Genomic DNA, 24,166 nt, shown 5'->3' with positions numbered 1-24,166 from the left:
CCCAAAAACTTCATCGTAGTAGATCCAAATGTGATACATACAAGGATATATTGAAATATTCTTAACCCACTATAGAACCAAATAAAATTTCAATGTCAAAATATTTTATTACTCAAAATATTCTCCTCTTAATTGGATACATACCTTTCAGAAAAAATGTTTTTTCTTGCTCTGCAAACCAGACCTCCACAGCTTTCATTACCTCCTCGTTGGAAGAAAATTTACGACCTTTTAAACTTGTTTTCAGTTGAGGAAAGAGGTGATAGTCGGATGGAGCCAAATCTGGTGAATAAGAGGGGTGTTCTAGTAATTCAAACCCTGAATCACGAATTTTTTGCATGGCGACATGAGATTTGTGTGCAGGGGCGTTGTCCTGCAAAAACAAAACACCTTTGGATAGCTTTCCGCGTCTTTTCTCTTCAATTTTTTCCCGTAGAGTGGTCAGTGTTCTACCCTTATCCAACAAATCAATCATGATTACTCCATGGCAATCCAAAAAAACTGAAGCAAGAACTTTTCCAGCAGAGTTTTTGGACACGAACCTTAGGTCTTGGAGAACCAGAGTATCGCCATTCCATCGATTGTTGCTTTGTTTCTGGATCGTAGAAATGTACCCAAGTCTCATCCATAGAAACAATTCGGTTTAAGAAGTCTACATCGGTTTCAAATCGAGCACAGATCGAACGCTATGCTTCTACCCTTGCACGCTTCTGGTCAACATTCAAACATTTGGGGATCCATTTTGCAGCAATTCTTCTCATGTCCAAATTGACCTGAACTATATGATGAACGCGTTCTTATGAAATACTCAGTGCTTCAGATATATATAATTCTACGGTCTAATAAAATTATGTCATGAACTGCATCGATATTTTCGGGGACTGACACAGAAACTGGCCTTCCCGATCGGTCATCATATTCAATGGAAAATTTACCTCTTTTAAAGCTTATTGCAGTCCAATTTTCCACGGTGTCATACGAAGAACATTGATCACCAAAAGGGTATTAAGCATATCTTCGTAAATCTGCTTACCCTTTTAAATACAGCTACTTGATGATGGTTGGATACTCCAATTTTACGATTTTCACAATTTCGGTGGACATCTTCTTTCTTTTAATTTATTACGTAACTCTGGTTTACTTTTTTGACCTCAAACTTCACACTGACACTTCTAGTGAATTATTGTTCGTTGTTATGTAACGCAAAAGCGTACCAGTATATCCCATTTTGGGTACTTTTGGGGGAGTATCTCCTTTATCTTTGAATAAGATAGAGGAATGCGGTTTTCGCGATAGGGTACTACACATTAATTGAATTAAAAATGAGGCATGCAGAATTTTGATAACTCTTTGGGCTCATGAGATACAGTGTGAAATTGAAAAGTAAAAGTTCCACTTTTCAGGCACCCCTCGCATCTCAGTTATCTTTTAACATATAGAAGAAATGACAAATTCTGAATGAATTTTTGTTGTTGAATCCAGTGGCGTACTTAGTTTTTTCCCTAACACCTGTTGTTTTTCAGTTATGAAGCAAAAATGTTTTTTTAAGGATCACCTGTATATTATTTTTTATATTTATTAGGCATGAAATGGGCTTTCCAAAAATATATTACTGTATATTCAATTATTTTTGAAATCAAGCTAAAGATATTTTCAAATTTTTCTCTTTTTTGACTAATTTTAATACTCAGGTATGCCATGGCTAGTTTATTTGGAATAGAAAGCAAAATGTCAAAAACTTGACGCGCTCTTGTCAGTTTCTGATTATAAGTGAAATATTTTGGGTGTTTCGGTACTTCTGGTTCACAATATCATAATATAAAACATTTAATCAATTTATAACTAGGAGGGTTTATGAAAATAATGAAGGGTATAATATGATGGTTTATTTCATACAGTCTAACAAATATCCGCAAGAAGCTTCGGAATTTAATCAACAAAGGTAACAAAAAATTTAAGAAAATCTTTAATTCTGCGCTTGTTTTTAAAAATAATTCAATAGAACTATAGTCATGCATTTTGGAAAGCCTACTTTATGTCTTATGATTATAGAAAATAATATATATGTATATCTATAATGTAATTCCCGCTAAATATATAGAGTTATTTTCCTAACTCAAAGAGTCACTTTTCGGCATGGAAAAACTTAAAGGCACAATGCTAAGTGGAGTTCGCATAAGTTTTTGCGTGTTTGCAAATTCTGACTGACAGAAACTGAGTTGAAATACTTAAGATATTTGTTTGTTTGTTTTGAGTATTCAATTTTTCCACATGGCGTTCATACTCGTTTTACGCGACATAAGATTAATATCAAAATTCACATTATTTATTACAGTGTACAATTAAAAACAATTTATTCACTGTTGATAGACAATGACGTCAGAGAAAATGAGCCAAAATAGAATATAAACCACTGTTTAATCTTATGCCAAATGAGAACATTCATATTTATATGTGAATATGATCGACATACATATAAATAAATTACCTATTTGTTATTTGTTTGTTGATGCTTTCTGCGAATCAAGCGCAGATAATTAAAAAAAAATTCTATTGAAAAGAAGCGAATCTTTCAATGCGGTCCTTTCATGTATAAGATTATTAATTATCAGAAGAAAACCAAAAGTGCACGAAATTTATTTGCTGCGCACTCAGATTCTTATCTTCTATTGAATAAAAACAAAATTTTATATGCCCTTTGCACTCAATCTGATATGATTCGATAAAAAGCACACTTCGTTGAGTTCACAACATCTCGGAAATGGTCAATATGCACATATGGTTGAGAAGACATTATTCATTTGTTTTTGGGAATAGAATCAAAATTCGATTAAAAAAAAATGGGTTTCGAACATGGCAACATAAATTCAAAAAGTGATGATTTATTGGGTATTTGGAAAATATTCATTCCGTATTATTATTTCATGAAAATATTTTGAGTAGTTCCCTGCAAATTTTTTGTGAGGTTACTACCCTACACTAACCACATCTCATCTACTTAATGATATGAATATACTACGAAGAGCTAATAATATATGCTGAACTATAGGGACATGCTAAGTGTAGGTATATATTATATTCAAGTCATTCAAGAATTATAAATATAATATCTTAAAATTTCTATGGCAAACTTTTTAGAATCAGTAAAATCTAGTTCTTCCCAAGTGAGTCTTCGACTCGTTCAAATATTTTAACAGTCAAGTCTTGAGGTCAAAAGAAACACTTTTTTCTTTAACATTTTTTCCGAGTCGGCCCTGATAATAAGATATAGCCATTTTTAAGTTTTCATAATGAGCTATGCCACCCCTGGAGAAACAAAATTACCTTCAAAATAACAAGCTAAATCTATGACACTAAACATCTATGATGGATATTTTGAAGAGAGTTGCATTCAGCCAAAGTATCCAAATTACCGAAAATCACAGATATTTTTTATTTTTGAAAATCGTTACTCGAAAACGAAGCATTTAACGAGAAAATATGAAGAATACTTTCATTTTACAAAACGTTCAAATATTTTTTAGATAGCGTCCAACTTAGTTTAAAGAGTTGGGTTCTTTGAATTTTTGGTATTTTTATGGTACGTAATGGTCATAATGAAAGTGATATCTTGTGTTATCAAAAGAGAAGCTGTATTTCGAAATACATTACATTTGATAAAAACGTTTGTAAGAATAACATTTTGTTATTTGTAAAAATCTCATTTTTTATGGTTTTCCAACAGCCTGTATCCTTTAAACCGAGCCGATTAGGAATATGATGAAAAAACAAAACACCATGTCATTTTGTTCCTACTTCCCCTAAATGAAATAAGTTTTTTTCTACCCCAAGAGTCTACTGTTAAAATATTTGTACGAGTCAAAGACTCGCCCTGTATACAAGCAGTATACGAAGGTCTATGAGTCAGAGAGTTGATATATGTATTTTGGCGGGAGGTATAATAGTCATTCTATGGAACACTTATACGATGAAATGGAATGAACCGTGATCAGAACTGCCTATAAGTTTTTATTTATTCCGAGAAAAGTATCGACTGTATCGAAATTTTGCAAGAGACTTTTTTTCTTCAGAATTGAATGGGAAACCATAAGAGAATTTTATTTTTCTATAATCTATTCCACGAAAACAATTTTTGAAGGAAAATCATAAGGGGTTGTTATTTTCAACCCCTAATAATAAAGTTATGAAATCTGAAAAAATTTTGTGAGTAACATCTACTTAGTGCTTCATATTATGTATAGTTTTATGACTCAGTGTTTCTTAGAACCCGTAAAAAAAATTAAAAACTGTCAACCTGCCATCGCCTTGCAAAGGCTGTATCTTGGAAGGGAGGTCGATTTCGAAAAAAATTTATGGGAACTACCCCTGCTTATTTTCATCGAGGAATCATCTCCCTAAGTACTTCGCATTTGCTTACAAACACCCTGTATAGATAATTTCAATGAGAACATTTCGTATTTTTGAGAAATTCTCATAATAAACGGAGTCTCGATTATTTTATATACAGTCAATATTTAGAATTGAATAAGGTTTCATAAATACGACCGAAAACCGATCTGATTACTTCAAACATATATTTATTGCACTTTCTAAGGGCTTTCGGTACCTCAAAGCCTGCATAACAATTCACAGATCCGTTGAGAACGTAATCGATATTCCGAAATCCCAGAAAGAAGATTAACTTCCCAAGATCTCGAGTGTTAGGTCTGGAAGCCACTTAAAATATGATTACAACAATCCAGAAGGCACGAGCATAACAAAAGAACAAACAGTTGACAATCGGCTTTCACGCCTTGCACCTTTTACGGGAACCATGAAGCGTGTCCCAAAACCTTGTGAATTTGTGAAAAATAACCGACATTTGTAGTTCGAGAGGCTTTTGCCCATTGTTACAATGCGCTCGATGGCTTTTATTGTGTTTTCGACTCTCCATTCTTGTATTTTCCAAACTCATAATATATTCTTGGTTGTCAAGATTTACACTGTGTTATTTCGAGAAGGTTGAACCGATTGTTGTGTACCTTTCGGGCTTTTATGTGGCGCTTTCCAAGCTGGATCGTTTGATAGTTTCATTTGCTTCAAGATGCGGTCGAAAAGGGTTTCTCCCAGAGAACTACTACCTCCATTACTGTGCACGTGAAGAAGATATCCTGTGAATGAAATGTTCATAACAGGGAAGAAAGGATTCGAATAATTGTTAATTCCTACTACATATCTACCTATATTTTGCGCATATTGGTATATTTGTTGAAGTAGAGAAGTGCCTATGCGACAAAAGTAGATATCATAAAATTGCTTTCAATTGCTATCAGAAAAATTTTTGGTATGGGTAGCATTTTATTCAAGAGTAATTGTAAGAATTCTGCATTAGTTGATTAATAAAATTGAATGCATTGACCTGCAAGAAAATGGAAAGTATAAATTGGGGTGAACTTTTTAATAGCTTTAAATTTCCAGTCTAACAGAAAGACTTTGAAAGTAGTAATGAAACACCCTGTACAATATTTTAATTTCGAAAAACTATTTCATCGCGAGTACAGAAAAGAGATATTTTGCTTTCAAATGAGAGATATTTGTACAAAAAGTATCCAAATGAAGTAGAAAATTAATCATATAATTGAGCATTAATTACCAATATTAGTCGTTGATGATATCTACTAGTCTATCAACTGAAACTTAGTGAATTACTAACTGTGTTATAAAATAGTACCTACTGTATAAAACGAACATAAACTTCTAACATTTTGAATGATCAAATTGAACTTCACAATTTAATAGTCAAGCTAGATGCTATTTTGTTAATTTTCTGGTTGAAATAAAGATATCGAACCTTAACTTTTAGCTCGCAGTTAAATGTTCTATGCTGTGTACTAGGAACTGAAATAATGTACAGGGGTTTTCATTAGAAATTTCAAAATTTACAAAACTAATGGAAAATGTGAGAACAAATACAATTTACTGTTTTACCCATATTCTTTTCGGTTTTCATTTCGATATACCTACAGGGCGAGTCTTTGACTCGCAAAAATATTTTAGCAATAGATTCTTGAGGTAAAAAGAAATACTTTTTTTCTTGACTTTAATCATTTTTTTCCGAATTGGCTCGCTTTAAAATATTCAGGCTGTTGAAAAATCATAAAAAATGTGTTCGGTTTCATCGAATGCTATGAATTTGGGAATATAGTTGTTCATTTATTTGATGAATCTTTTTCGCACACAAGATATCACCCACGTCTTCCAGTGTTCTCATTATGACCGTTTCGTACCATAAACATCAAAAATTTAAAGAACCCACTCTTGAAACTAAGTTGGATATCTAATGAATATTTGAACTATTGATAAATAAAAGTATTCTTCATATTTTCTCGTATAATGCGCCGTTTTCGAGTAATTGTTCAAAAATAAAAATATCTGTGAAATTCGAAAACTTGGGTACTTTGACCGAATGCATTTCTTTTTAAAAGATCCAGTGATGTGTAATGTCACATATTCAGCTAATCATACTGAGGATAATTTTGTTTTTTCAGTGGTGGCACACAGCTCATTATGAATATTTAAAGTGGTTATATCTTTTGCCATTCATTGTTTGGATGGCTACCATGAGCGAAATACCAAAAAATTCTTGGAGGAAAGGATAGTCTCTTCCTAAAAACTTGCATATATAAATAATCCAAAATACCTGCATTGCATGTAGGACCACGTATGGTGTGGCATTCAGTTCAACATACTACTCGGCGAATATAGTATGTTACAGTGGCTGATGGTATTTCTCCACAGTCTTCACAAAGCGAAGTCCATAAGTCATGGGTAGTATAGGAAATGACAGGTGTCATATACGAGATTCTCAGTGTGATAATTTTATGAAGAGTTATGATAAATGGTTCTTCTCCTGACTTGGGATGACGAGATTCTCTTAGTAGGTTTTGTATCGATTTTCATTCTCACAGCTGAACAACTATTTTTTTTAGTTTTAAGGACGAAGGGTGCATCTCCACTTCCCAGTAAATCTCTAGAAAAAGCATGATGATTCATTCCTTTCTTCTTGAAATCTACATTTCACAAAACGTGAACTGTTAACATTTCAGGGAATAAAAATTACTTAAACCCAAAACCCTTCAATTTCAAGAATCAGAAAAATCTTTAATAACAGTATAAATTTTTGGTTGAAGGAACTCAAAGAAGAAAAATAACTTTCTTAGCAACTGAATTGAGTTTCTGCTGCCAGTTCCCATTCTTTGTTTGAATATAATTCTGATTTGTTTCTGTCAGTTGGTGTTTATATGAGACGACGTTTCCAAGGAAGTTGGTTTTTTTCTGTAAGTTCATTTAACCAAGAATTTACTCAGTATAAATTATTATTATTATTATTATTATTATTATTATTATTATGAAGGAAACAGAGAAATGTTAGAACATTCTTACGAGTCAAAGGCTCACCCTGTATACATACTTCATTCGAATTTATTACAGCTTGAGTTCATCTTAGTTATTTAAATAACAATTTTATATTGCGGTACACCAGATTTTTAGCTCAGCGATAGTTCAACGACTAAAGAAATTATAAACCTTTATGTGAAGTTGTTGAAACCTTTTTGTGGTTATGAATATTACGAGGATGTATTGATATTCAGTTAGCCTAGACCAGTTCCATGCATAACAAAATATTGCGTTACCATAGCAACGAACAATAACTCATTAAAAGTGTCAGTGTGGAGTTTGAGGTCAAAAAAGTAAACCACAGTTACGCAATAAATTAAAAGAAAGAAGATGTCAACCGAAATTGTGAAAATCGAAAAATTGGATTATCCAGCCATTATCAAGCACCTGTATTTAAAAGCGTTAAGAGGTAAGCAGATTTACGAAGATATGCTTAATACCCTTGGTGATCAATGTCCTTCGTATGCGACCGTGAAAAATTGGACTGCAAGCTTCAAAAGAGGTAAATTTTCCATTGAAGATGATGAACGATCGAGAAGGCCAGTTTCTGTGTCAGTCCATGAAAATATCGATGCAGTTCATGACATGATTTTATCTGACCGTCGAATTGGGCTAAATCGGATATCTGAAGCACTGAATAATTCATACAAACGCGGTCATCATATAGTTCACGTCAGTTTGAACATGAGAAAAATTGCTGCAAAATGGATCCCCAAATGCTTGAATGTTGACCAAAAGCGTGCAAGGGTAGAAGCATCGCGTTCGATCGGTGTTCGATTTGAAAACGATGTAGACTTCTTAAACCGAATTGTTACCATGGATGAGACTTGGGTGCATTTCTACGATCCAGATACAAAGCAACAATCGATGGAATGGCGACACTCTGGTTCTCCAAGACTTAAATCGTCCAAAAATCTGCTATAGAGGTTCTTGCTTAAGTTTTTTGATTGCCATGGAGTAATCATGATTGATTTTTTGGATAAGGGTAGAACAATAATCGAATATTACCTACTATTCGACATTACTGACCACTCTACGGGAAAGAATTAAAGAGAAAAGACGCGGAAAGCTATCCATACCTGTTTTGTTTTTGCAGGACAACGCCCCTGCACACAAATCTCATGTTGCCATGCAAAAAATTCGTTATTTAAGGTTTGAATTACTAGAACACCCCCCTTATTCATCAGATTTGGCTCCATCCGACTATCATCTCTTAGAGGAGGTTATAAAAGCTGTCGAGGTTTGGTTTGCAGAGGAAACATTTTTTTTTGAAAGGTTTAGAGACGTTGCAGGTTCGCTGTAATAAATATATCCAATTAAGAGGAGTAATAAAATATTTTGACATTGAAATTTTGTTTGGTTCTATAGTAGGCTAAGAATTTTTCAGTATATCCTCGTATATTAGGTCTTTGCTCTTTGCTCATTTTTATTATGATACATATGTATCAAATAATACTTAACCCTTTCTTTATTTGATACGAAGTAAGTGTCACCATTAGAAAGTTCCATACCAGGTGACCCAGATTTTTCAATTTTCACGGGGGCTTCACAGATCTAATCCATCAGGCGATAAAGCTAGGTTGGCAACAAACGTAATTCAGCGTTGCCGAAGGCAACTTCATATCGATCGATAACCATCAAAGCCGTTTATCGGTGTCCTACCATTCGGAAACAAATTCTTCCAATTGAAGACGGCGGCAAGGCACGTAGCAAAAAGGAACGTAGCGATCTGAGAAAGGTGAAGGGTCGCATCGTGGGTGGCTGTGCACAGTGTGCTCTTTGTACTGAGATAGCCGGTCTTGTTCTTGCGTCATCTACACCCGATCGGACAACCATTGTGAATATTTTGATTGATTCTTATTTTCCGTCTGTGATGCCGCTATCACAATATTTAAATTTGGTGCGATATACTATAGGACTTTTGAGTATGGCGGGTGTGGTTTCTATGAGTCTACTTGTGGCTATGCACAAAGGTACAAGGAAATACAAGGTGTTTACTTTCAATGGTTAGGGTTTTTTGACAGAAGGTACAACTTATTGAAAATCGTAGATAAACAAAGTCTTTGACTCGTACAAATAAATATGTTAACAGTAGCTCCTTCAGGTCAAAAGAAACACTTATTTCCTATACCATTTTTTTATCGGCTCTATTAAAAATATACAGGCTGTAGAAATAGGGGAACTATTTGCGCTGTTTGTAGAAAGCTAGAGCGAGAAATAGTGAAGAAAATAAAATTAAAGTAGTGAATACACGAGAAAACCTCAATAAGGAAAAGGGAATACTCCTTCTGAAGAAAATAATGTATTTTTTATGAAATATCTCTGAAACGTCCAATTTTGAAATAACTATTTCAACCGTTTCCCGAAAAAAAATATTTTAAGCACTTAAAAATGAAAAATAAAAATGGGTATTTAAAATTCAAAGCGTTTCAATTCAATTGCAAGTTGGCCACATCGACTGAAATATGCCTTGACAAGAAAGGACAACAAATGTATTATCTTGATGAGATAGACAAAGATGGCTGTCTATGAAATCTGCGACGAACTAGGAAGGTCGTAAAATTTTATGGGATTTTTATGGCGTTGAGGCTCGCGCCAGTAAGTACGCGCCTGTAAATCAACAGCTGTTATTTTATAAACAACCTGATCGGACATCGTTCTCTTTATTGTCTAGTAGGCGCTGTTGCAAAATCGTAAACTTGAAACCAAGCGATTCAAATTTTAAAACCCCATATTTGAAGAATGATTTTGAATAGTTTCCGCGGTGCATTTGAAAAAATCAAGAATGAAACTAATAATTATTCAGTTTGAACATGCATATGCAGTGATAACCCAAATTGAGGGAATTCCCCATTATGCCTCATTCCAATTTAAATGATATTTTGAAAGTTTAATCTCTCGGCACTTGTTCTATCAAATTAATCTGTGCGTTTATTTTGCAGACTGAATTTAGGAGTTGCTCAGCATGTGGTGAACCAATTTGTGACAAGTTCCTCTTGGAAGTGAGCGGAAGTACTTGGCATGCTCGTTGCTTAAGGTGCTGTGTTTGCCAGTTGCAATTAGATAGGCAGCCGTCGTGTTTTATAAGAGACAGAGCGATATATTGCAAGCAAGATTACGCTAAGTGAGTATTCATCTATTTATTATAATGTAATACATATCAGCCGATGCGAGATGGTTGAAGTTCAAAGTTTAGGTTTTTCTTCAAAAAATTGAATAACTACTGTTTGTTACACTGTCTGAAAATTTGAATAGATGCGTGGTATTATATAGTTTAATTGCTTTCATTGATTCATATTGTTTTACAAACGATGAGCCTTTTTAATAATAGTTGAAAAAGTTTCAAGAAAACATCTGTTGAATAGACTAAAAGGGAGTGCTAGAGACTTGACCCAGGCTATGGTCAGGAGACATAATCAGTGGTCCAAGCTTCCCGCACTGAGCTTATATAATAGTTTGCTTCAAAAAAACAAAATTGAATAATATAAATAAATATACAAAATATACAAAGATTCAAAAAAGTTAGAAACATTTCTGAAATAAGTGAGAGTGACTCCGAAATAGAAAATATGTATTTCATACGCTGATACATCTGATGATGAAAACCTTGACAATCGTTGGTCATTGGAAATTGGTTTCTTTCAATGTTTTTCCTGATAAACAAACTCGCCCCCTGTTCAACTCTTCCATGTGTTAGGGAGACATGAGTCTATTTTCTGTTCCTTAAAAAAGAATTTCTGTACTCAGAAGTCAGAATGTTCATCTCACCATCACTCTACTTTTATCTATTGTTACCTATTTAGGCATGATGTTTTCACGCAAAAAATGACTTACTACCATTTACAAATACAACTTAAGTGGCTTCAGAGTGAAAAGGGGTTCAACTCTCCCGAACTCCCCTTATTCTGAATAGAAATTAAAACCTCGTAAATTACCTTAAACATTGAATTTTCTTTATCTGGAGCTTTTTGGATGAATTTTTCGATTTCTTCCTTCGCTAAAATCTTAGATTTCCTTGCCCTATAACCTTGAGCTTGCGGTTTCAATAAATAACGAAGTTTTGAATATGTATATACATATATCTACATTGTGTTCAACTGCAAAGGTTGATTTCAACATTGAATAATTGGCCCACAGGTCCACAATGTTGAAGATTTCATGTTAAAAAGAAAGGTATAGGAAATATGCCATTACAACATTTTCCGAAAAAGGACTCGTGTTTTTACTCTTGGGATAGTACATAAAACGTTTATATTTATGAATAGTCGTACTCTCTTGATTTCTTTGGCAATAATTCTAATGAAGCAGTATTCACTTCTTCAACCAGCTCTGGAGGATTCCCAGTAATGGAAAATTCATCATCGTACGTAACTAGTTTCATTACACCATTTATTTATAAATAAAAAATAAATAAAATCAAAATTAATTTATCTGTGGAATTTCAAACGATTTGCGAAAAAATAGTATGTTTACCTCTTAGGAAAAGCCACATTCCGTGACTCTGCGTTGCTAAGACTCGCGGCTTACGCCTCGACTGAAGATGCTATTGAGATAGCGAAACACGTGTCGTGGTTTAAAAACACATTTTGTGAAAATAGTATAATCTGTTTCAAGTTCAAATATGAATATCTTGAATTACCTACAACTGTTGACCTATAGAAATTAAAAATGAAGATCGGCCTAGCTGTATTAGTACCTATATATAGGTAGGTATATAAGCATGTATAAGCGATTGTACAAATCATTTTGAATTGGAAAAATAGACATGTTGGAATGTTCAAGACGATGTTCCCCTGGAGGTCTTCCTAGACCTGCAGTGTGACTCTTTGTTTCTGAATAAACGCTGAGTCATGTTGATCTGCGAGAAGGTTTTCTGAGATGATATCGATAGCATTGTCTCTGACCGACCATTGAGATTGGATCTCACCTGGCACGTGTCAATTCGGAACGAATTCTGTTGATGTAGTGGGATGGAGGGTATACCTAGGATGAGAGTATTGTATTGTATTCCAGGTCTAGAAAACTTTCCAGGAGCTTTGGAAGTGGTAATGAAAACTTCAGAATTTCACTTCATATGAAATGAGTTCATAAATTAAAAAGTTATATCATATTTCCGCTAGCTTATAGATAGCTGCATCTCCATTCAACCAACACAATCTCATGAATTTTTGCCAAAAATAAAAGATAATTCTCGAATAAATAATGTAAAACAATGGTACCAACTTTTGGATTTTGTTGAAACGAATTTATAACTACAATTAGATGATCAAATCGGATAATTTTTTTTCAAATACAGAAATTACAATCTTTAGAAACTGTCATTATATAAGACAAGTTATCAGCCAAATTGAATTTCTTATTCCATCATTTTGGAGACATAAAAAAACTTTTAACATGAATGAAAAAAGATCCTTTCAACCTTTGATGTTAACTCAACGCTCAAAATTCCCCAATTAATATGATTTATTTATGATATAAATGATTTTAAATTCAAATCCTCCAACGCTTTCGAGATACAATAGAATAGAATGTTCATCCTGTTTCTGCATTTTGATGTTTCCATTACTATTCTCCGAATTTCTTTATCTCTGACTGAGAAAAAATTCAGTCATAAGTCATCAAATTATTTTTAAGGAAAGATGATCATTAAATAAAATTTCTCGATATAGATAATTAGAAATCCTTCGTGCATGTTGTTAGAAGTAAAATATTTGACCGGCGTATACGCCATTTTGCAATATACAACGTACCAAAAAGGTAACGTCATTCAATAATTCTTGTACGAAGAATTATTAAGGAAAATCCTGACACCTGTCGATTTTTAATTTCAATAGAAATTTATAGTATGCTTTTTTAATTTTGATATTTCTCACCCCCTACGCCCTGCTCCCCTTTATTTTATTTTTTCAAATGGAAATACATACATTTATATGGATTGTGATACATCAAATGAAAGGTAATTGATTTCCTATTCGGAGATGTGGCTAAGAGTAGAATTGGTTGTGCAGTTTTTTTCATTAAAAAATTACGATATACACTGCGCAAAAAAATTAACGCACATTATGGAAATCTCAAATTCATTCTACAACTGAAGGTGTTCTCGATGATAATTATTTTTATCAGAATTATGCATGCATATGTTATCCACTTCCAACGGTTTTCTTCAATACAGATGTTTTTTCCCAGCAGGAATAAAAAAAGATGATATTATCAGATTTTGAATGTATTGGCTCCATTCTAAAATCAGTTGGTCTCGATCAATTTTAGTGATCGAAAGGCGCGTTTGGCGTTTGGGAAAGAGTTCTCTTCACAGATGAGTCTAGATTCTGCCTCTACCATTGTGATCGACGTTCCCTTGTATACAGACGTCCACATGAAAGATATGCTCAGTGCAATTTCCTGAATACTACTGGTTTCGGGGGAGGATCGATTATGGTATGGGGTGGAATAGCTTTGACTGCTCGCACAGTCCTAGTGGTCGTCGATAATGGAGCTATGAATGCTGATAAGTATATAAGGAACATTCTTGAAGAGCATGTAGTGCCATTTGCCCCATACATTGGTGAAAATTTCATTTTTATGGACGATAATGCCAGACCCCATCGTGCGCGCATCGTTCAGGAGTACCTTGAAGAGGTTGAAGTCTCTCGAATGGAATGGCCAGCAAGAAGTCCAGATCTCAATCCGATTGAGCAGGTTTGGGACAACCTCAATAGAAGGCTGAGAAGTTCAGAAAATCATCCATCTACTCTTAATGACTTAGGGATCCAACTCGGAGAAATCTGGGAAGGATTAGATCAGAACATTTTAAGATCACTCATTTTGAGTATGAACCGTCGTCGCCGAGCTGTAATTAACGCAAGGGGTGGAAATACCAAGTATTAAATCACTTAGAAGCATTTCAGTATTTTGGAAATTGTTCATTTCTCTTCTTTCACATAAGATTCGGTCAAATCCTGAATTTTTCTTCCATTTAATGTGTCTTGTTTCGTTCAAAACCTTCCCGAGAGAACATAAAAAATAAGGTATAAAGTCAATGTAGAGTTAACTTTCATTAAAATTGAGATTTTCAGAATGTGCGTTAATTTTTTTGAGCAGTGTATGATTGGAGAGTTCTGCAATCCTACCATTTTTCTTGAACTAATTATTATTATATATTATAATATAAAAGGAAATTCACGAATCCATGGATGTGTAATTTCGAAAGCAGGTCCGCTTATGCTTTTATGAATTTGAATTCTCCCACCCTTTACGTTCCACACCCCTCTATTTTTTTTTCTAAATAGGAATATATGGATTGTGATATACAGCGTGCCGGAAAATCAACATTTCTCTTTGGAAAAAAAACACCTTTTGATAGCTTTCCACGTCTTTTCCCTTCAATTTTTTCCCGTAGATTGGTCAGTAAGGTCGAATAGTAATATCCGGTTATTGTTCTACCCTCATCCAAAAAATCAATCATGATTACTCCATAGCAATCCCAAAAAACTGAAGCAAGAACATTTCCAGCAGATTTTTGGACACGAAACTTCTTAGGTCTTCCAGAGTTTCGCCATTCCATCGATTGTTGCTTTGTTTATGGATCGTAGAAATGTACCCAAGTCTCATCCACAGTAACAATTCGGTTTAAGAAGTCTACATCGTTTTCAAATGGAGCATAGATCGAACGCGATGCTTCTACCAAATTGACGTGAACATGATGAATGCATTCGTATGAAATATTAAGTGCTTCAGATATCCGTTTTAGCCCAATTCGGCGGTCTGATAAAATCATGTCATGAACTGCATCGATATTTTTGAGGACTGACACACAAAATGGCCTTCCCGATCGGTCATCATCTCCAATGAAAAATTTACCTCTTTTGAAGCTTGCAGTATAATGTCTAATTTTTCACGGTCGCATACGAAGAACATTGATCACCAAGGGTATCAAGCATATTTTCGTAAATCTTGCTTACCTCTTAACCCTTTTAAATACAGGTTTATGCATGGAACTGGCCTAGGCTAACTAGATATCAATACATCCATAGCAACTCACATAGAACTCATTTGAAATGTCAGTGTGAAGTTTGAAGTCAAAAAAGTAAACCAGACTTACGCAATAAATTAAAAGAAAGAAAAAAAAAACGATTTAGACTACTTAAACCGAACTGTTACTATGGACGAGACTTGGGTACATTTCTACGATCCAAAAACAAAGCAACAATCGATGGAATGGCGACACTCTGGTTCTCCAAGACCTAAGAAGTTTCGTGTCCATAAATCTGCTAGAAATGTTATTGGTTCAGTTTTTTGGCATCACCATGGAGTAATCATGGTGATGCCAAAAAACTCATCATTTTTTGGAAAAGTCTAGAACAATAACCGGAGATTACCATTCGACATTACTGACCACTCTACGTGAAAAAATTAAAGAGAAAAGACGCGGAAAGCTATCTAAAGGAGTTTTGTTATTGCAGGACAACGCCATTGCACACAAATCTCATGTTGCCATGCAAAATATTTGTGATTTAGGGTTCGAATTACTAGAACACCCCCCCTTATTCACCAAATTTGGCTCGATCCAACTATCACCTTTTTCCTTAACTGAAAAAAAGTTTAAAAAGTCGAAAATTTTCTTCCAACGAGGAGGTAATAAAAGCTGTCGAGGTCTGGTTTACAGAGCAAGAAGAAACATTTTTTTTTTGAATGGTCTAGTGACGTTGAAGGTTCGCTGTAATAAATGTATCCAGTCAAGAGTAGAATACGTTGAGTAATAAAATATTTTGACATTGAAATTTTGTTTGGTTCTATAGTAGGCTTAGAATTTTTCAATATATCCTCGTATAACATGATTGAATGTTGAAAGTTGCTCATTCGTACCTAAAAATTTTCAGAATCTTACAACTTTTAAGTCCTATGAAATAGATCGCTGAGGATGAAGGAAGATAGAATATCCCGTATCTCAAGCTCTTAATTTGCCCATTTGAATTCAAAGACGGATCCGACCGATATCCTTCGCCGTTGATTTGTGACGGCTCGGCAGCGTGTCCGCGTGTGTGTCGCCCGTCACGGCCGACATTAAACTTCAATTTGGAATGTTTTAAACACTTGTCGTCCGCCGACCACCGGCCACTCGTCCGGCCGTAAACAATGTACGGGCTTCCACATTTTTCACCGGTTCGTCGATAATTGTTTCATTAACATTTTACACAAATTTCGGTGGGCGTTTTATCGATTTTAATTGCCAGCGGCCCGGACGGCCACGGCATTTTTAGAGGGTTTTCGTGTTCGACGGACGGACAGCTCCGGCACTCCGGTCGGTCAAAAAATAAGAAAAACCGTTTATATGGTACGCGTAAATCCGGGAGGTCTGTAAGACGTGTTTTCTCGAAACGTGGAAGATACCGAAAATGTGTCAACGTACGGACGGGTTTCGAGATCTTTTATTTTCGTTTTGTTCATTTGCATCCGAGGGCACTCTCAATTTTCAATCCACACACAACAAGAATGGGGAATTCTCCTCGATTTGGGTTATCACAGCATATTCAAGTTTAAACTGAATAATTATGAGTTTCATTCATGAATTTTTCAAATGCACCGCGGAAACTATTCAAAATCATTCTTCAAATATGAGGTTTTAAAATTTAAATCGCTTCGTTTCTAGTTTACGATTTGGCAACAGCTCCTACTAGAAATTAAAAAGAACAATCGCTTGTTTATAAAATAACAGCTGTTGATTTACAGCCATCATAAGGCGCGTACTCACTGGCGAGCCTCAACAGCAACCGGCCATAAAAATCACATAAAATTTTACGACGTTCCTCGTTCATAGCAGACTTCATAGACAGCCATCTTTGTCTATCTCATCAAGATAGTGTATTTGTAACTTTATTACCAACGCATATTTCAGTCGATGTTGCCAACTTGTACAATAGAAACGAAAAACGAAACGTTTTAAATTTTAAATACAGTGGAACTTACCTAACTCGAATCTCCAAGGGCCAGTACTTTGACTTCGAGTTATGGAAAATTCGAATTACAGAAAAATTCATTGAATTGGTTTTTGAATTAAACATAATGCGTACGTATATATAAATGTATATGTATTAAAGATGTATTACAATTTCAAGTTTTCCTTTAGCGTTGAACAGTAAGTTTCGGCTTCAATGCTATTTTTGTTCACCACTGATATCACCCAACACAAAGCCTTTCTCAAATTTCAAAAAGTTGGCTAATTAGAACTGATATTATTCAATAGAGCGCGTGCGCGATGCGACGTATGTAAGGAAACTAAGAAAAACATAAAAACAAGTTTGGATCTGTCCACGGTTTTCCGCTCGGTAATTCCCAGAAGTTGCAGTGTGTGTTGCTCCGAAAAATTCGAGTTTTGCTTGGTTGCCGCCTCGTTTACTGCCGAATATCAATTCGAGTTTTAGAAATATTCGAGTTATGGAAATTCGACTTATAGAGAAAAAAATACGTGGTGATGTTGCAAAAACGTTTTTGTATCTGTAGAAAATTCGACTTGTAGAATTCTTCGAGATAGGGAAGTTCGAGTTAGGAGAGTTCCACTGTACCCATTTTTATTTTTCATCCAAGTACTTAAAATAAGCTTTTTTGGGAAACGGTTGAAATGGTTATTTCAAAATGTGACGTTTCAAAGATATTCCATAAAAAATACATAATTTTCGTCAGAAGGAGTATTCCCTTTTGTAAAGAATCAAATCGCCATCACTTCAAAGAAAAAGAGAATTCGCTATGAAAATTTACCCAAAAATTCATCATTCTCCAGATCCATTCCATAAAAAAAAATGAAAAATAAGATCTCGCAGTATTACATCCTTCACTATTCCAAAATAAAATTGAAAAGAGCTTGCTCTAACCTATATCACTATAAAACCAGTAAATTTGGGTACCTGAGATAAGAATGTGTAGAATAAATGGAGCACATTTTTATTTCAATGCAACTGGAATCAGGGGCAGTTCCAGGAGCGGGGGGCATGCACCCCACCTTTGAGAACTTGAGAGAAATATTTTCTTCAAAAATCGAGGAAAGATTTTATTTTCCTCTTCAAATAATAATGAGATTCGAAGAAGTTTTCCTTCAAACATACAAGGTGTTTTCAAAGGTGAGGCTTTTTTTTAAGAATGTAGAACTCGTCAAAATAAGTCGTTTAACCAAAAACTGTCTATATAAATATCCAAGATGGCTGATAAACAACCCCTAGAAGTTCGACAAAATTTCATTGAATTTGAAGTACGGGACTGTGACTCCGGCATAGCAAAAACGAAACAAAACATAAACATATGGCTGGACAATGAATGGTTCAGAACCAAGTTAATCGGATTTGATGTATCAGGGGTCACTTCAGAAAGAATCATAATTGTTGTATCGTGCAATTTAGAGTGAAAAAAAATGTAGAAAATCGAGGCAGTTTCTTGCTTATGTTAGTTATGTTGAAAAAGTGCTATGATATTTCCCCATTTCATCCCATTTTAACGACGATTGTTGGAATATTGGAATGAGAAAATTGTGATGCCCATTGTGAAAAAATTCGTGAATAATTTAGACGAATTTTATCGATGAGATTTTGAAGTATTACTCTATTTTTTATACTTGTGTCTTAAGTCTCTTCTGTCAGTTGGTATCGAAATGAGTCATTTCATAAAATAGTGTAAGTTACTAAAAAATAATGAAAACAATTCGGCAATCCTAGGTTTTCATTTTCATTACCACGTAAATATCGAAAATATCCTAAACCAAATCACATGGTAGGATCAGGAGATCCCATTGCTTTGCGATGATTTAGCTAACAAACGGTCTAGGGTCGTATTAGGATCTATTTCAGTAATCATTAGCAATTTTTTTTCAATTGTGTCATTTTGAAATTTTTTTATAGGTGATTTTGGTGAAACGCTTCATTTTGACCAGTTCTACCTTCTGTTGAAAAAAAAAGCCTCACCTGTATAACATATATGCAATTATAAAGATATACCTTTTTATTTCATATCAAATATCACCTTACAGAATTTCAAATAAAAAATTATGCCCTCACCCCAACATAACTCCTGGAACCGCCACTACATCATCCTCCAAAAAAGATGGGATCAGTCTTCATTTTGTTCTTATTTTCTTTATCCAAGTTCCGAATACCAAGAATGAAAAAATTTGATACCAAAAACACAATACATCTTTAGAATGAAACATTTTGTATGTTTATCTAGTTTTTTTTGTTACTATACCTTAAAGATTGTATATAGGGTGAACGAAATACACATAGAAATAGCACATTCATTAACTTGATTGATTTTCAATTGAGAATTATTTGTCACGAAAAAATTATATACCTATCCAATAAACAATACAAATAGATCGGAGATTCATATCGACAATTTTTTCTTCTTTAGGGTATTCTTTCAAATTCAAAATGCCCTTCTTAAAAAAGGTTTTCTTCAGTTTTTCTTCTCTTGATCGAAGTTTGACGATATGGTATTTCCTCTGTCGCAACCGAAATTGGTGGGAATAAAATCATGGCTAGGAATTCGTGCCACACACATCCATACGGACAATGGTCATAACTCATCCGATGCACATTTCGTATCGAAGATGACTGGCAGTTTTCAAATTTCCATTTGTCATCCACAAGAACGACACCAGTGACATCTAACTGACTCGTCATCTTTCATGGTTCCCAGCATTCCCTTGATATTATTTCCTTTTTGTATCATATACGTCCAAGAATCGTTGTTTGTTTTGAAAGTTGTCTGCTGGATTGAATAGAATATTTTTTCAAGCTTGCATCTACACCTCGAGGTTTTTTAAGGTGGCCATTGATTCTCACCTTTCATCCTCCCTCCTGATATTTTCTTGATGTGGTTCCATAATCATCCTACAAACAGAGTCATCAGATAACCATACACCTTCCTAGACGTTGTTCTACAAGAACATAAAGCTAATCTGACAGCTCGTGTGTCTCAAAATTAAGTTTGCCAATCCACCATCCACATCTTACCATGCAAAGATATCCTTTTCTTGTGCAATTGAATCGTATAACCAAAGAGTATCAACTCTTTGGTATAACCAAACTCAGTGTCGAATTTTTCCTGTTGTTCAGCTTGGGCAAAATTCGATGGGATTGAATGGCAGCTCTGTAACCTGTAACCATAGGAGCTAGGAAAAAATGGATGAATGCCGCATCCCTCTATGTTCTTTTGTTTTCAAGTTATAAGTGAAAATTCATTTATCGGTTCTTTGAGTTGATGCCTTTATTTCGTAAAGTTTCAGTGATATCGAAAAACAAATGATGACACTAGACTAGGCACATTCTGAGTCTAGTAAGGGCAATAAAAAAACTCAAAAACTAGTTCTGTCAAGTTGGCAGTTTATTTTCATATGATAACATGATAACGAACTTTATGCTTCCATATTTTGTCAGGTTTATGAGAGGCTTTGAAGATCAATTTCACTCCGGATATTTGTAAACATGCTCGGAAAATGAGGAAAATACGAGAATTTCCATGACTATTTCATATTTACCTATACTAGTACTAAAACAGGCGTCTTTATTTGTGAAGGTGTTTGAAAAGGCTGTGGTACTAGTATAGGTATACTATAGTACTAGTAGTTAATCTTATCTACTATTTGGAAAGGTTTCGGAACAAATTCATTTGAATTCAGCTTTACAACATTTCCTGAAAGTTATGCATTCCATATTGGAAAATTTTTCATCTTTTCAAACATGTACCTATCTGGAATTAAAGTGATTAAAGTCTGCCAACTTGACCAAACTACTTCTTGAGTGTTTTATTGACACAACAATTAGAGATACGATGTATATTACACAGGCTGAGGATATGACTCGTACAAATATTTCAACAGTAGATTCCTGAGGTCAAAAGAAACACTTTTTTCCTTTACCATTTTTTCCGAATCGGCTCGGTTTAAGAGATACAGGCTGATGAAAAACTATAAAAAAAATTATTTTTATATCTCTCTCACAAACGGTTTTATCGAATGAAATGAATTTATGGTTTTTCATTTATTTGATGAATCTTTTTCGAACACAACATATCACCCACATCTTCCAGTTCTCTCATTATGATAATTACGTACCAAAAATTGAAAGAACCCAACTCTTGTAGCTAAGTTGGACGCTATCAAATAAATATTTGAACGTTTTGAAAAATAAAAATATTCTTCATATTTTCTCGTATAATGCGTCGTTTTCGAGTAATTTGATGTTCAAAAATGAAAAATATCACTGATATTAGGATAATTCTGTATTTTGGCTGAATACACCTCTGTTTCAAAGGTCCACAGATGCGTAGTGTCACTGATTCAGCTATAGTTATTCTGGAAGTAATTTTGTTTTTCCAGAGGTCGCACAGTTCATTATGAAAACTGAAATTGGCCATATCTTTTATCAGGGCCGAATCGGAAATATTGGGAAAGGAGATAAGGTTAGGTGCGGATGCAAATTACTCTGCAAGTTCTTGAAATGGACGAAACATATTGGTGTCCATAGTCTATATACTTCCATTGATATTTGTAGTGTATCGACCAAAACACGTATAGATGTACGCAATATATTATACCAGTCCCTTTCCTTTCTAAAGCGGCTGTCCAAACCATGCATGCATTACCACTCATACTCTTCACCAAATCATGCGCTATGTTTGTTTCAGAAGTTTCGGCGCCAAGTGCTCCATTTGCTCGCGTGGAATCTCATCCAGTGATTGGGTACGAAAGGCTCGTGATCACGTGTACCACCTAGCATGTTTTGCATGCGCAGCATGCCATAGGCAGCTTTCCACTGGTGAAGAGTTTGCTCTACATGAAGACAGGGTCCTGTGCAAGGCGCACTATTTAGAAACCTTAGACGGTGGTACAACCTCTTCAGATGGTAAGTTTAGATATTGACTTACAACCATGAGCATCTCAATTTGAAAAATATGTTGCTCTATTCCGAATAAAAGGGATAAATGTTGGACCCAAGCAAGCCTCGTTAAACCCTTACCCTCAACAGCTAGCTATTCAAAGCGAATGAATTGTAAAGTACCATGATAAATGAATAGTTGAGCTGATCCTGAGACTATAATATCAACACACAAGTATTTATTTTTATTCATATGTATTTCATCTTCTTCTCCTTCTTCTTTATAATACGAATTTCTGGATTTTTCTGGTATCCATTTTTATGCAGCCTTAGTGGCTTATCTACTTTTAAGAATTTCGTACATATTGATTCGACCAGTTTGAAGTTATCATATCATGAACTATCAGACTATAAGGCATCAGATAAGCTTATAAAAGAGAAATAGCTACATCCATGTTAACTTGTGAACAAGGCGTGACATCAACTGTTCATACCTGATTAGCTGTATTGAAATATAAGGAACATTATCCTGATCTGAAAATCATGTCCAGCATTGGTAGTGAAGTTTTTCGATGCACGTATATTGAGAAATAGCTTAGGATAAACCTTTATAAGTGCATAAACCATTTGCAACATTGAGTTGTGTCCTTTATTTACTAATTGATAGTGCTCATTATTATTCATAATACCATTGAGTATAAGTATCGAGTTTAAAACTCAATGATAACACCTAATATTTTCACAATTTTCAACCTACAGAATATACAGGGTGAGCCTTTGACACGTATAAATATTTTAACAGTAGATTCGTGAGGTCAAAAGAAACCTATACATTTTTTTTCCAATTCGGCCCTGACAAAAAGATATAGCCATTTTAAGTTTTCATAATGAGCTGTGCCACCCCTGGAAAAACATTTTACCTTCAGAATAACTATAGCTAAATCTGTGACACTACGCATCTGTGGATCTTTTAAACATAGTTGTATTCAGACAAATAAGTACACAATTTTTCAAATTTCACAGATAACTTTTAATTTTTGAACATCAAATAACTCAAAAAAGGCGCATTATACGAGATAATATGAAGAATACTTTTATTTTACAAAAGTTCAAATATTCTTCAGATAATGCGTAACTTAGTTTCAAAAGCTGGGTTCTTTGAATTTTTGGTATTTTTATGGTACGTAATGGTCATAATGAGAAAACTGGAAGACGTGGGTGATATCTTGTATCCGAAAAAGATTAATCAAATAAATTAAAAACTATATTTCGAAATTCATTTCATTCGATAAAACCGTTTGTGACATTTTTATGGTTTTTCAACAGTCTGTATATTTTAAACCGAGCCGATCCAGAGAAAAAGGTGAAGGAAAAAAGTGTTTCTTTTGACCTCAAAAATCTACTGTTAAAATATTTGTACGAGACAAAGACTCACCCTGTATAGAATGGAATCTTGAACTGGGGAAACATCATCAAGTTTTATTTTATTTTGACACCAAACTTTGTCGAGTTATACACCTAAGAAACTGGAGAAATTGGTTTCTCATCATACCTGCATCATTATTCTTATTCAATAAACTAAAAATCTTGCGAAATATTAAGATCAATTATAAAATCAAATACTATAGACTATAGACTCCTGAAGGAATTTTTAATCTAGATATTAAATTTAAAATAATAGCTTAGAAAACATGTGTATAACTTGCAGAGTAATTAACTTGCTTGGCTCACTCATACACTTGTGTCATAATACACTATTATTTCAATTTGGATTATTTTGAATTTCTTATTTTTCAATTTAGTTTCTAAAATTTCGTCAAAATTAACCGTCTTGTAAGATTCCCATCATTATCACTCAGTTCACCATTTGG

At 34.3% G+C, this 24,166-nt stretch overlaps 1 protein-coding gene across 2 annotated transcripts in view; it reads left to right on the top strand.

Moving 5' to 3' along the window:
• LOC123322751 (LIM/homeobox protein Awh) overlaps positions 1–24,166 on the top strand; it is a 55,823-nt gene that overhangs the window by 29,888 nt on the left and 1,769 nt on the right. The window contains exons 2-3 of one of the 2 annotated variants that reach the window (XM_044910766.1): positions 10,380–10,561; positions 22,108–22,322. In XM_044910766.1, coding sequence (XP_044766701.1) covers positions 10,380–10,561; positions 22,108–22,322 — 397 coding nt within the window. Of the gene's footprint in view, positions 1–10,379; positions 10,562–22,104; positions 22,323–24,166 lie in introns of both variants that reach the window. The other variant, XM_044910765.1, reaches the window with a different exon arrangement.

Source organism: Coccinella septempunctata, chromosome 1 (genome assembly GCF_907165205.1).
Source record: "Coccinella septempunctata chromosome 1, icCocSept1.1, whole genome shotgun sequence".
Classification (NCBI taxonomy): Eukaryota; Metazoa; Arthropoda; class Insecta; order Coleoptera; family Coccinellidae; genus Coccinella; species Coccinella septempunctata.
Note: the sequence above shows the minus strand (reverse complement) of the source record. Positions and strands in the feature narration are given on the sequence as shown.